The 13,542-nt window shown below is 53.7% G+C and overlaps 1 protein-coding gene across 2 annotated transcripts in view; it reads left to right on the forward strand.

The window, feature by feature from the left end:
• Positions 1-13,542, forward strand: part of LOC125449520 (uncharacterized) — a 39,932-nt gene that overhangs the window by 10,432 nt on the left and 15,958 nt on the right. The window contains exons 1-7 of one of the 2 annotated variants that reach the window (XM_059642725.1): positions 1-255; positions 4,552-4,700; positions 8,090-8,259; positions 8,826-8,931; positions 9,183-9,283; positions 11,920-12,081; positions 12,670-12,763. The exon at positions 1-255 is cut by the window's left edge and continues 14 nt beyond it. In XM_059642725.1, the coding sequence (XP_059498708.1) occupies positions 203-255; positions 4,552-4,700; positions 8,090-8,259; positions 8,826-8,931; positions 9,183-9,283; positions 11,920-12,081; positions 12,670-12,763 (835 nt within the window). In that variant the 5' untranslated portion in view covers positions 1-202. The remainder of the gene's footprint in view (positions 256-4,551; positions 4,701-8,089; positions 8,260-8,825; positions 8,932-9,182; positions 9,284-11,919; positions 12,082-12,669; positions 12,764-13,542) is intronic. The other variant, XM_059642724.1, reaches the window with a different exon arrangement.

A 13,542-nucleotide genomic window follows, 5' to 3' on the forward strand; every position in this document is an offset into this window, starting at 1 on the left:
CCCCTTCCAGGCTCTTGCCGGAGCTGGCTTTCCACTCTCTTCCTCCCTCCATTCCACTTCCAGCCAGCCCCTTCCAGGTCCCTTCCTCTCTCTCTCTCTCTCTCTCTCTCTCTCTCTCTCTGTCTCTCAGTCTCTTCCCCCTGTATCCCCTCTGCACAAGCCTGCAGCTCCCAGGTCTCTGTTTACCATTGTAACCGACCTGATGCCGGAGGAGCCAGCCGTGGAGGAGGCTCTCCTTCCTGTTCGAACACCAGAGTGAGTACACTGAGGCTGGGGAGAGGGAGAGAGACGGACCGAGAGATACAGAGACGGACCGAGAGATACAGAGAGGGACCGAGAGATACAGAGACGGACCGAGAGATACAGAGAGGGACCGAGAGATACAGAGAGGGACCGAGAGATACAGAGAGGGACCGAGGGACAGAAATACACAGAGATACAGACAGATGGAGACGGAGGGACAGAAATACAGAGATCTCTATCTCTCTGTCCCTCCCTCCCTCTCTGTATCTCTCCCTCCCTCTCTGTATCTCTCCCTCCCTCCCTCCCTCCCTCTCTGTATCCCTCTCTGTATCTCTCCCTCCCTCCCTCTCTATATCTCTCTGTCCCTCTCTCCCTCCCTCTCTGTATCTCTCCCTCCCTCCCTCTCTGTATCTCTCTGTCCCTCCCTCCCTCTCTGTATCTCTCCCTCCCTCCCTCTCTGTATCTCTCTGTATCTCTCTGTCCCTCCCTCCCTCTGCATCCCGCTCTGTATTTCTGGGAGGGAGGGAGGGACAGAACCAGAAATACAGAGAGAGAGAGAGAGAGAGAGAGAGAGAGAGAGAGAGAGAAAGAGAGATGGAGGGAGGTACACAGAGATACAGAGAGAGAGGGACAGAGAGACACAGAGAGAGAAGGAGGGAGGGACAGAGAGATACAGAGAGAGAAGGAGAGAGGGACAGAGAGACACAGAGAGAGAAGGCGGGAGGGACAGAGAGATACAGAGAGAGAAGGCGGGAGGGACAGAGAGACACAGAGAGAGAAGGCGGGAGGGACAGAGAGACACAGAGAGAGAAGGCGGGAGGGACAGAGAGACACAGAGAGAGAAGGAGGGAGGGACAGAGAGACACAGAGAGAGAAGGAGGGAGGGACAGAGAGACACAGAGAGAGAAGGAGGGAGGGACAGAGAGATACAGAGAGAGAAGGAGGGAGGGACAGAGAGATACAGAGAGAGAAGGAGGGAGGGACAGAGAGAGACAGAGAGAGAGATGGAGGGACAGAGAGAGACAGAGAGAGAGATGGAGGGACAGAAATATATAGAGAGAGAGAGACAGAGGGAGGTAGGGACAGAGAGATACAAAGAGATAGAGATTGAGGGAGGGACAGAGAGATACAGGGAGAGAGATGGAGGGAGGGAGAGAGAGATACATAGAGAGGGAGGGAGGGAGGGACAGGAAGACTGCAGGATACAGATACAAAGAGAGACAGACAGAGGGAGATAACAAGGTGTGGGGCTGGATGAACACAGCAGGACAAGCAGCATCAGAGGGGCAGGAAAGCTGACATTTTCTGAAGAAAAGTCTCGGCCCGAAACGTCAGCTTTCCTGCTCCTCTGATGCTGCTGGGCCTGCTGTGTTCATCCAGCCCCACACCATGTTATCTCACATTCTCCAGCATCTGCAGCTCCTGTTACCCCTCTGCTCCTCTGATGCTGCTTGTCCTGCTGTGTTCATCCAGCCCCACACCTTGTTATCTCACATTCTCCAGCATCTGCAGCTCCTGTTACCCCTCTGCTCCTCTGATGCTGCTGGGCCTGCTGTGTTCATCCAGCCCCACACCATGTTATCTCACATTCTCCAGCATCTGCAGCTCCTGTTACCCCTCTGCTCCTCTGATGCTGCTGGGCCTGCTGTGTTCATCCAGCTCCACACCTTGTTATCTCACATTCTCCAGCATCTGCAGCTCCTGTTACCCCTCTGCTCCTCTGATGCTGCTGGGCCTGCTGTGTTCATCCAGCCCCACACCATGTTATCTCACATTCTCCAGCATCTGCAGCTCCTGTTACCCCTCTGCTCCTCTGATGCTGCTTGTCCTGCTGTGTTCATCCAGCCCCACACCTTGTTATCTCACATTCTCCAGCATCTGCAGCTCCTGTTACCCCTCTGCCCCTCTGATGCTGCTTGTCCTGCTGTGTCCATCCAGCCCCACACCGTGTTATCTCACATTCTCCAGCATCTGCAGCTCCTGTTACCCCTCTGCTCCTCTGATGCTGCTTGGCCTGCTGTGTTCATCCAGCCCCACACCATGTTATCTCACATTCTCCAGCATCTGCAGCTCCTGTTACCCCTCTGCTCCTCTGATGCTGCTGGGCCTGCTGTGTTCATCCAGCCCCACACCATGTTATCTCACATTCTCCAGCATCTGCAGCTCCTGTTACCCCTCTGCTCCTCTGATGCTGCTTGTCCTGCTGTGTTCATCCAGCTCCACACCTTGTTATCTCACATTCTCCAGCATCTGCAGCTCCTGTTGCCCCTCTGCCCCTCTGATGCTGCTTGGCCTGATGTGTTCATCCAGCCCCACACCATGTTATCTCACATTCTCCAGCATCTGCAGCTCCTGTTACCCCTCTGCTCCTCTGATGCTGCTGGGCCTGCTGTGTTCATCCAGCCCCACACCATGTTATCTCACATTCTCCAGCATCTGCAGCTCCTGTTACCCCTCTGCTCCTCTGATGCTGCTTGTCCTGCTGTGTTCATCCAGCTCCACACCTTGTTATCTCACATTCTCCAGCATCTGCAGCTCCTGTTGCCCCTCTGCCCCTCTGATGCTGCTTGGCCTGATGTGTTCATCCAGCCCCACACCATGTTATCACACATTCTCCAGCATCTGCAGTTCCCGCTGTCTGTATCAGAGAGAGGGAGGTTGCGGGTGGGGGAAGGATACAGAGAGACAGTTTGAAAGACCGAGAGAGAGAAGAGAAAGGGACAGATTGAGGGACAGGAAGATTGAGGGGTACAGAGAGAGAGAGAGAGAGAGAGATGGTGGTGGGGGTGCTGAGGATACAGTGACACAGAGACAGGAAGATGGAGAGAAAGAGAAAGGAGGGAGACACAGAGATAGACAGATGGACAGAGACAGAGGGAGAAGAGAGGGAGAGAGACAGAAATAAACACAAAGAAAGAAACAGAGAGATGGAGATATGCAGGGAGAGAGAGAGAAAGATGGAAGAGTGAGAAACAGGTGGTGGATAGGGAGATGAGAGAAAGAAAGAGAAAAGAAAGGGATGGAGGCAGAGAAACAGATGGAGAGAGAGCGAGAGAAAGGTGAGAGACAGGCAGATGGAGAGAGAGTGAGAGACAGGCAGATGGAGAGAGAGTGAGAGACAGGCAGATGGAGAGAGAGTGAGAGACAGGCAGATGGAGAGAGAGTGAGAGACAGGCAGATGGAGAGAGAGTGAGAGACAGGCAGATGGAGAGAGGGAGAGAGACAGGCAGATGGAGAGAGGGAGAGAGACAGGCAGATGGAGAGAGAGTGAGAGACAGGCAGATGGAGAAAGGAGAGAGACAGAGTGAGAGACAGGCAGATGGAGAGAGAGTGAGAGACAGGCAGATGGAGAGAGAGTGAGAGACAGGCAGATGGAGAGAGAGTGAGAGACAGGCAGATGGAGAGAGGGAGAGAGACAGGCAGATGGAGAGAGGGAGAGAGACAGGCAGATGGAGAGAGGGAGAGAGACAGGCCGATGGAGAAAGGAGAGAGACAGAGTGAGAGACAGGCAGATGGAGAGAGGGAGAGAGACAGGCAGATGGAGAGAGAGTGAGAGACAGGCAGATGGAGAAAGGAGAGAGACAGAGTGAGAGACAGGCAGATGGAGAGAGAGTGAGAGACAGGCAGATGGAGAGAGAGTGAGAGACAGGCAGATGGAGAGAGAGTGAGAGACAGGCAGATGGAGAGAGGGAGAGAGACAGACAGATGGAGAGAGGGAGAGAGACAGGCAGATGGAGAGAGAGTGAGAGACAGGCAGATGGAGAAAGGAGAGAGACAGAGTGAGAGACAGGCAGATGGAGAGAGAGTGAGAGACAGGCAGATGGAGAGAGAGTGAGAGACAGGCAGATGGAGAGAGACAGGCAGATGGAGAGAGGGAGAGAGACAGACAGATGGAGAGAGGGCGAGAGACAGGCCGATGGAGAAAGGAGAGAGACAGAGTGAGAGACAGGCAGATGGAGAGAGAGGGAGAGAGACAGGCAGATGGAGAGAGGGAGAGAGACAGGCAGATGGAGAGAGAGTGAGAGACAGGCAGATGGAGAGAGAGAGAGAAGAGAGACACAGAGAGAGTGTGATAGAGAGAAGGAGGCAGAGGACAAAAGTCAAAAATAGATGGAGAGAAAGAGGAGAGAGACGGAGAGGAAAGGTGGGCTTGGGGGAGGATATGGAGTGAGCAACGTGGAAATGAAAAGAGATTGAAAGTACATGTGAGATAGGAAGAGCTCATAGAGAGCGGGGTGAGGGCTGGGTAAGGTGACAGACCCCTCACCGTTTATGGCTATCTCTAACACCCCCTCCCTCCCCACACAGCGATGTCGAGGCGGGTGAAAGCAAGCGGAAACCTGGCATGGAGCTGAAGTTCCGAGGCCTACACATGGAAATGAAAGGCCGCGAGATCCTCTCCAATGTGTCGGGGACCGTTCGACCAGGAGAGCTGCTCGCAGTGATGGGACCTAGCGGTAATGGTCTGGGGTTTGGGGGGGGGTATGGGTGGTGTGAGAGAGGGAGCGACAAGGGGCTGTAATGTTGGCAAATCCCGGCTCGTATCTCGCTCCCCCAGCAACTGAGTGGGACTGCCACTGTGGGTCTGGAGTCACGTGTAGGAGAGACCGGGGAAAGGGTTGGCCAAATCCCTTCCCCCTAGTGAGGGAACTAGATGGATCACAGCGACAATTGGCAGGTGTCAACCTGTGTTTCTTTCCCTTGATCAGTGCAGAACAGTCTAGACAACACAGGCACGCCCTTTGCCTGCAGGACTACAGTGCACAATCGCCAAGGTGACGCGAGGCGGCATCCGAGGAATTGGCTCATCAGTGCGGTCGGCCTTTTATGGTGAGAGCGGTCTTAAAGCGACAGTGCACCGCCCTCCATTTTCCCCAGCTCTGGCTCTCGTGCGCTACAAGGGAAAATGTATAAAGCAGGGCTGAACCAATTGTAGAGATTGTAACATTCGCTGACGCGGGCGGATACGAGTTTGTACATCTCTCTGGTGATTTGAGGACCCTCCCGGATCTTCGGCGCTGTTCCTCTGTTGACTTCCTCAGGTGATCTCCTCTGATCGCCCTGGAAACAGTGGCCTAGCTCTCAGGCTTCGGCCATGACAAGGACATTGTATACTATTGTGCCAGACTGAACCAATGTGTCATTCTTGACATGGCTGTGGGAAAGACCCGAAATTTGGTCCATTGAAGATAAAGTCCACTCTGCTCGCGGCAAATAGGTCAATGGAGATTTCAGACATTTTTGGTACTCTCTCCTGGGATATGGGTATCACTGGCTGGGCCCAGCATTTAATGCCCCATCCTTGTCCCTAGTTGCCCCCCCTTGAGAAGGTGGGGTGAGCTTCCCCTTGAACTGCTGCTGTGGGTTGACCCACAGTGTCCCCTCAGGCAGGGAATTCCAGGGATTCTGACCCAGTGACACTGAAGGAACGGGGATATATCTCCAAGTCGGGATGGGGAGGGGCTCGGAGGGGAACGTGCAGGGGGTGGGGGTCCCATGTACCTGTCCTTCTTGGTGGAAGTGGGTCGTGGGGTTCGGAAGGTGCTGCCTGAGGGTCTTTGGTGAATCTCTGCAGAGCATCTTGTAGATGGTACACACTGCTGCGACTGAGCATCGGTGGTGGGGAGGGAGTGGGATGTTTGTGGATGCGGTGCCAATGGAGCGGGGGCTGCTCTGTCCTGGATGGTGTCGAGCTTCTCGAGTGTTGTTGGGGCTGCCCCCATCCAGGGGTAAGTGGGGAGTATCCCATCCCACTCCTGACTTGTGCCTTGTAGATGGTGGGACAGGCTTTGGTGGGGAGACAGGACGGGAGTTACTCGCTGCAGGATTCCCAGCCTCTGACCTGCTCTTGTAGCCGCTGTGTTTATGTGGTGGGTCCAGGAGAGTTTCTGGTCAATGGTAACCCTCATGATGTTGATAGTGGGGGATTCAGTGACGGTAACACCACTGAATGTCAAGGGGCAGTGGTTAGATTGTCTCTTATTGGTGATGGGCACAGCCTGGGCATTTGTGTGGCGTGACTGTTGTTCGTATAATGTCACTTTGATGGGCTGAATGGCCTGTTTCCAACACTGTGTGTTCTAATGTGGGCGGTCCCTGGCATACCTGGGCACATTTCCCGACGTCACCATTAATCGCTGGTGAACAGGCCCGACTGCACCTTAGTTATCCCCTCCACATCGCTGCCTGTGTGCCGTTGGAGTGATGATCGGGGAGAAACCTGGCGATACCGTGGTCCTGAGAAACAGTGGGCCCTGGGCACTGATTGCTGGAAGACTAGAGATTTCCCTGCAGCATTGTGATGGTTACATTTGCATTGCTCTGTTTGTCGAAATGCGAGATGGACCACCTATTGTAACGATATTAATCTACCCATTGCCGAATGGTACACGATGCTCCAGCAACCCTAGCTACATGTCCCTCAGGATTCGGACGTTCATTCCAACATTAATCTTGATTTTGAAAATGTGTCCTCCTTTGGCCTTTTGACGTAGAGTGCATCAGCATCATCCAGATGATCGACTCGCTCCTGGTGACCTGGGAGTGTCGCTGGCGTTCTCTGGCTGGACACTGAAGTGAGGTGAAGCAACTCTGTGACCTTTCTCTTGGGGTGTTATGTTTGGAATGTCCTGATGAGGCCATCACTGGCCCCACCCTGACAGCTCAGTGTCTGAAAGAAAATTACACTAATTCTCCTAATTGTGGCACTGCCTGAAATTTTAACCCATTGGTCTGCTGACTGTTAGTTGTAGGACGTCAATTCTAAGTGATGAATTGCAAAATTTACTCACACATGCAAAGCTGAGCCAGATATCTTTCCATCTTCTTTGGCTAAGTTCCAAGTATTGATTCGGTGTAACCCACCAGCCCCTCGCCTTCCAGCGGCACCTTTAACTGGTTTTGCGACTGCCTAATTCCTGAAGCAGAGCTGAGCGCTTTGTTTAAAAAGGTTGAACTCGGACAGCACATCCATGGCCTTCCAGTTCATCCTGAGGAATGTGGTTACATGCTGTTCACATGTCTATTTTGGACACTGTTGATGTGCGGGGATGCCATTGCTTTGGAAGTGCTCTGCACGTACACTCTGCCATGCTGTCAAAGGCTGGTTTAAAAAAAATGGGGAAGGGAGTGGTCCAGTGGAGTAATTGCCAGAAAACGGGCAGTGGTTCAGATACCACCAGGGCAGATGGTATAATTTGAATTCGCTACACACGGGAAAAATGTGGAATTAAGCGCCTAATGGTGACCACTGTCGATTGTCAGGAAAAGTCCTATCTGGTCCTTCAGTGAAGGAAATCTGCCATCATTACCTGGGCTGGACTACACGTGACTCACAGCAAAGTGGTTGACTCTGAGTTACTCCCTGGGCAATTAGAAACGGGCGGTCAATGCTAGAGATGCCCTCATTCCGAGAATGAATAAAAATAGTTAAAGGAATCAGGTGGAGAAAAGGCGAAACATTTTTTTCTGTCACAGATTTTTGGAACTTTCTGAACTGAAAAGGAGACGCTTTGCAAACTTTATTTTCAGGCAGTGCCGGGGCAAAGGGTTAAAGGTCGTTGGGAGGAGAGGGAAGGGGAGTGGGGGCCTGTGTTTGAGGCTGCACTCAGATTATTTGTGCCAAGGAGGCCAATGAAGCTGCTATATCAAACGTTGGCCTCATTCTGTGCTCTCGACGGCCGAGGGGATCAGCTGGGGTGTTGGAGGTGGGTGGAAGGGGGTGCACAGCGAGTGTGGGTAGTGCAGGGAGGGTGGGGAAATGGGGCGGGGCGGGGGGAGAAATGGAGAGGCTAGGCCTGTCGCCCTGAGCTGACAGACTGGTGATGGGTATCGACTTTGCGTGTAGGCTCTGGGAAGACAACGTTGCTCAGCGTTCTGTCCGGGAGGCAGTGTGTGCAGTCAGGCAGCATCAAAATGAACGGGAGTCCCCTCAGCAAGCGTCTGCGACGCAGCATGTGCTACGTCATGCAGCAGGACATCTTCTTCGCCAACCTGACGCTGAAGGACACCCTCATGGTGAGCAATGGGCTGGCATGTGTGGTTGGTGGGGGTGTGGGCGGGGGGTAGGTGAAGAGTTTTGGGGGCGTTGGTGACGCTGAAAGCTGGATACGGAGCCCACTGTGACCAGACTCAGGCCTCTCAGACCAAGTTTCTGCTGCGAGGCCTCTGCGCCACGCTGGGAGTAGGATGAGGCCAACATAAGATTAGGCTGAAGCTAAAGCCAGGGACTTTGCAACTCAGTTTACAGGCACCAGCATGAGGTGTGTGTGTGATTGTGTGTGTGTGTGTGTGTGAGAGTGTGAGAGAGTGGGTGTGAGAGAGTGGGTGTGAGAGAGTGGGTGTGTGTGTGTCTGTGTGAGTGTGTGTGTGTGTGTGTGAGTGTGTGTGTGTGTGTGTGTGTGAGTCTGTGAGTGGGTGTGAGAGAGTGGGTGTGAGAGAGTGTGTGTGTGAGTGCGTGTGTGTGAGTGTGTCTGAGTTCTACTCAATCAGACGGTGGGCCTTGACCTGAACAGAGGGCCGTGTGGAGTAGGGGCTGTGAACCGAACCCAGTCAATCCTGAAAGCTTTCCTTCCCCGCTGCAGTACCAGGCCCACCTGAAACTGCCCAGTTCCATGAAGCTGCAGGAGAAGGAGAAGATTGTGGTTCGTTTGGTGGAGGAGCTGGACATTCAGAAGTGCTACAACACCGGTGAGTGATTAAATCGGGAAACGGGACTACGTCGGTGACTGCCATGGGAGGTGGGAAGGGGCAAAGGAGATGGAACCCAATTATTAACCCTGTAACGTAGCCCTATGCTGCTGCACCCTGGATTATTAACCCCGTAATATCACTCGCGCAGCTCTGCAGCCTGGGTTCTAGGACTGTTTGTTTTTCTCGTATGCGTCTTTGTGGTACTCTCCTGTGCAATGTCACTCTCGCTCCTCTCTCCCTCTTGGTAGTTATTGGTGATGATATTAAACGTGGCTTGTCTGGAGGGGAACAGAAACGTGCCAATATTGCCTGTGAGCTTTTGTCTGACCCTGCTGTTATGCTCCTCGATGTAAGTATGTCCCAGCTTTCAGCTCTCACCCTTCTCCCCTTCCACTCGACCTCGCTCTCCCTGCCTTCTCGTCTGCTCCTAGCCCCGTTTGTTCACTCTATCTCGTCCCCTACTGCCTCCGCCCTCCGCTGCCCCATCCTCTCACCCCTCTCCCCTTCCCTCATTCATTTTCTCCTCCTCCCTCTCTACTGCAATCCCTCACCACCACCCCCTCCCCACCTCATCGAGGGCATGTTTCAATTTTCCCCTTTTCTGGAATTGCTCCGTCTGACTTTTACATCCATTTTGTAAGGATGTCACTGTGTCTATCTTTTTGCTGCAGTCTGAGAGTTTTCCGCAGTGACGGAATTCCAAACCAGGCGAGTTTGTCGGAGGGACGCAGAAAGCAGACAATGCTGGAGAAACTCAGCAGGTCTGGCAGGGAGAAAGCAGAGTTAGCGTTTCAGGCCCATTTCATCGAAATGTGCATTTTGAACTCATCAGTTGAGAAGGAAATATCTTTGCTTCGACTTCCTGAACAGGAAAAGTTAGCATTATTCAAGAGGTGACTCCTTTCTGTAACCCTGTGATACGCTCTCAGCCCTTAAGCTGCACCGACAAAGTCCAAACTAAATTGAAAAGAATCAAGGGGAACAAAATGTGAGGCTGGATGAACACAGCAGGCCAAGCAGCATCTCAGGAGCACAAAAGCTGACGTTTCGGGCCTTGACCCTTCATCAGAGAGGGGGATGGGGAGAGGGAACTGGAATAAATAGGGGGAGAGGGGGAGGCGGACCGAAGATGGAGAGTAAACAAGATAGGTGGAGAGGGTGTAGGTGGGGAGGTAGGGAGGGGATAGGTCAGTCCAGGGAAGACGGACAGGTCAAGGAGGTGGGATGAGGTTAGTAGGTAGCTGGGGGTGCGGCTTGGGGTGGGAGGAAGGGATGGGTGAGAGGAAGAACCGGTTAGGGAGGCAGAGACAGGTTGGACTGGTTTTGGGATGCAGTGGGTGGAGGGGAAGAGCTGGGCTGGTTGTGTGGTGCAGTGGGGGGACGGGACGAACTGGGCTGGTTTAGGGATGCAGTTGGGGAAGGGGAGATTTTGAAACTGGTGAAGTCCACATTAATACCATATGGCTGCAGGGTTCCCAGGCGGAATATGAGTTGCTGTTCCTGCAACCTTCGGGTGGCATCATTGTGGCACTGCAGGAGGCCCATGATGGACATGTCATCTAGAGAATGGGAGGGGGAGTGGAAATGGTTCGCGACTGGGAGGTGCAGTTGTTTGTTGCGAACTGAGCGGAGGTGTTCTGCGAAGCGGTCCCCAAGCCTCCGCTTGGTTTCCCCAATGTAGAGGAAGCCACACCGGGTACAGTGGATGCAGTATACCACATTGGCAGATGTGCAGGTGAACCTCTGCTTAATGTGGAATGTCATCTTGGGGCCTGGGATAGGGGTGAGGGAGGAGGTGTGGGGACAAGTGTAGCATTTCCTGCATTTGCAGGGGAAGGTGCCGGGTGTGGTGGGGTTAAAAGAATCAAATTGAGTTCTCAATGGAAAGAAGTGTAAGGTGGAGCGGGGTTGTTGTTAAACGTCTGGGAATAATCCTGTCCCCAGAGTTGTTTCCACTGACTTGGAATTCCTTTTAATCCTTGTGCTGAAGGAGGGGCGGACGGAGTTTAATTTAGATAAATGTGAGGGGCTGCATTTTGGAAAGGGACTTCAGGGCAGGACTTCTACACTTAATGGGAAGGGCCTGGGGAGAGTTGCTGAACAAAGAGACCTGGGGGGGCAGGTTCATAGCTCCCTGAGAGTGGAGTCGCAGGTAGACAGGGCGGTGAGGGAGGTGTTTGGGACCCTGGCCTTTATGGGTCAGTGCATTGAGTACAGGGAGCTGGGAGGGTCATGTTGCGGCTGTACAGGACATTGGTTTGGGCCACTTCTGGAATACCGTGTGTAATCCCGGTCTCCCTGCTGCAGGAAGGATGTTGTGAAAGGGTCAGAAAAGATTTACAGGGATTTTGCCAGGGTTTGAGCTACAGGGAGAGGCTGGGGCTATTTTCCCCGGAGCGTCGGAGACTGAGGGGTAGACCTTATAGAGGTTTATAAAACCATGAGGGGCATGGAGAGGGTGAATAGACAAGGCCTTTTCCCTTGATCACTCCCTCCTCCATCACCCTCTCCCTAGATCACTCCCTCCTCCATCACGCTCTCCCTCGGTCACTCCCTCCTCCATCATCATTCTCCCTTGGTCACTCCCTCCACCATCACGCTCTCCTTCGGTCACTCCCTCCACCATCACGGTCTCCCTTGGTCACTCTCTCCCTCCATTTCTCTCTCCCTCAGTGACTTCCTCCACTATCACGTTCTCCCTTGGTCACTCCCTCCACCATCACACTCTCCCTTGGTGACACCCTCCTCCATCACGCTTTCCCTCGATCACGCTCTCCCTTCACTTTTGTTCCCGCCCTTATCCATCCCTCCCTCACACTCACCCTCCCTCATGCTCTCCCTCTATCCCACACCATCTCCCACCCTCACCCCTCCCAGTCACCCTCTCTCTCCCTGTCTCCCAGACCTCCTTGCCCCTCCCCATGCCCTGCAGTGAGCCTGTACCCCTGCCCTAGCTCTTGGTGAGTTAGATTCTGTGACCCACAGGAGCCGACCTCAGGCCTGGACTCGAGCACAGCCTACAGCCTGTGCTGTACTCTGAAGCGATATGTACTGAGACACCACAAGACGGTGGTTTCATCCATCCATCAGCCGTCCTCCCAGATCTACCACATGTTCGACAAGATCCTGGTAATGAGCGATGGAGAGGTATGTGCCCGACATTATCAGCAAATTCCCACACACACAGTATTCCAGTGTCAGCATCGAGCGCTTCCCAGGGACAGCACCTTGTTAGACACAGTGTAGAGCTCCGTCTACATTATCCTGACAGTGTTACCCCCCAAGTACAGGAACAGCATGGGGTTAGACACAGTGTAGAGCTCCATGTACATTACCCTGACAGTGTGTCCCACCCCCCAACTACAGGAACAGCATGGGGTTAGACACAGTGAAGAGCTCTCTCTACATGACCCTGACAGTGTTTCTTCCCCCCCCACCCCCAAGTACAGGAACAGCATGGGGTTAGACACAGTGAAGAGCTCCCTGTACATTACCCTGACAGTGTGTCCCACCCCAAGGACAGGAATAGTGTGGGGTTGGACACAGTGTAGAGCTCCCTCTACATGACCCTGACAGTGTTTCTTCCCCAAGTACAGGAACAGCATGGGGTTAGACACAGTGAAGGGGTCCCTCTACATTACCCTGACAGTGTGCCCTCCCCCACCAAAGGATAGGGACAGCACGGGGTTAGACTGGGTAAATTCCCAGCATTCCTGACCTCTCTGTGTTTTGTAGATTGCATACTATGGAGCGTCATCCCAGATTCTGGACTTCTTCGGGGCCTTGGGATTACACTGCGGGCCGCATTACAATCCTGCAGACTTCATCTGTAAGTACTTGAACCTCTTCCGCACCCCACCCTCCCCTCGGTGTTCGGTCTTTCCCTGCCGGACCCACCTCCTTCCCTGTGGAGGGTCACCCCTGAAGGCCATTCACGACAGGCGGCTGTCCTGCCTCTGCTCACCTCCCTGTTTGCATTCACCGCCCATCACTCCCCATTATTGCCGACGGAGGGATTCTGTGCCCTCGGGTTTACTGGGCACTCGAGATACCCCGTCTGTGACCCCCCCCCCCCAACCGAACCCACCCCTCCAGGGGGCAGCTTTCACTCCAACATCCTGATGCGTGCAACACACAAGGGTATGAGAGAATTGAAATAGTGAGGGGGTGTAGGGGTGGGAGGGGGTTACAGAGATAGGGAGGGGGTGTAGGGGCTGGAGGGGGTTACAGATATAGGGAGGGGGTATAGGGGCTGGAGGGGGTTACTGAGATAGGGAGGGGGTGTAGGGGCTGGAGGGGGTTACTGAGATAGGGAGGGGGTGTAGGGGGATGGAGGGGGTTACTGAGATAGGGAGGGGGTGTAGGGGCTGGAGGGGGTTACAGAGATATGGAGGGGGTTACAGAGATAGGGAGTGGGTGTAGGGGCTGGAGGGGGTTACAGAGATAGGGAGGGGGTGTAGGGGCTGGAGGGGGTTACAGAGATAGGGACCGTCCAAACAGCTTCTCACCTGGACCCACCCCCACTATCTTTGTAACTTCGCATTTACTAAAGCTAATCTACATACCCCTAAGCACTACGGGACAACTTAGCACGGCCAACCCACCCTA

The sequence above is a fragment of the Stegostoma tigrinum genome, chromosome 46, assembly GCF_030684315.1.
Source record: "Stegostoma tigrinum isolate sSteTig4 chromosome 46, sSteTig4.hap1, whole genome shotgun sequence".
NCBI classification, from domain to species: domain Eukaryota; kingdom Metazoa; phylum Chordata; class Chondrichthyes; order Orectolobiformes; family Stegostomatidae; genus Stegostoma; species Stegostoma tigrinum.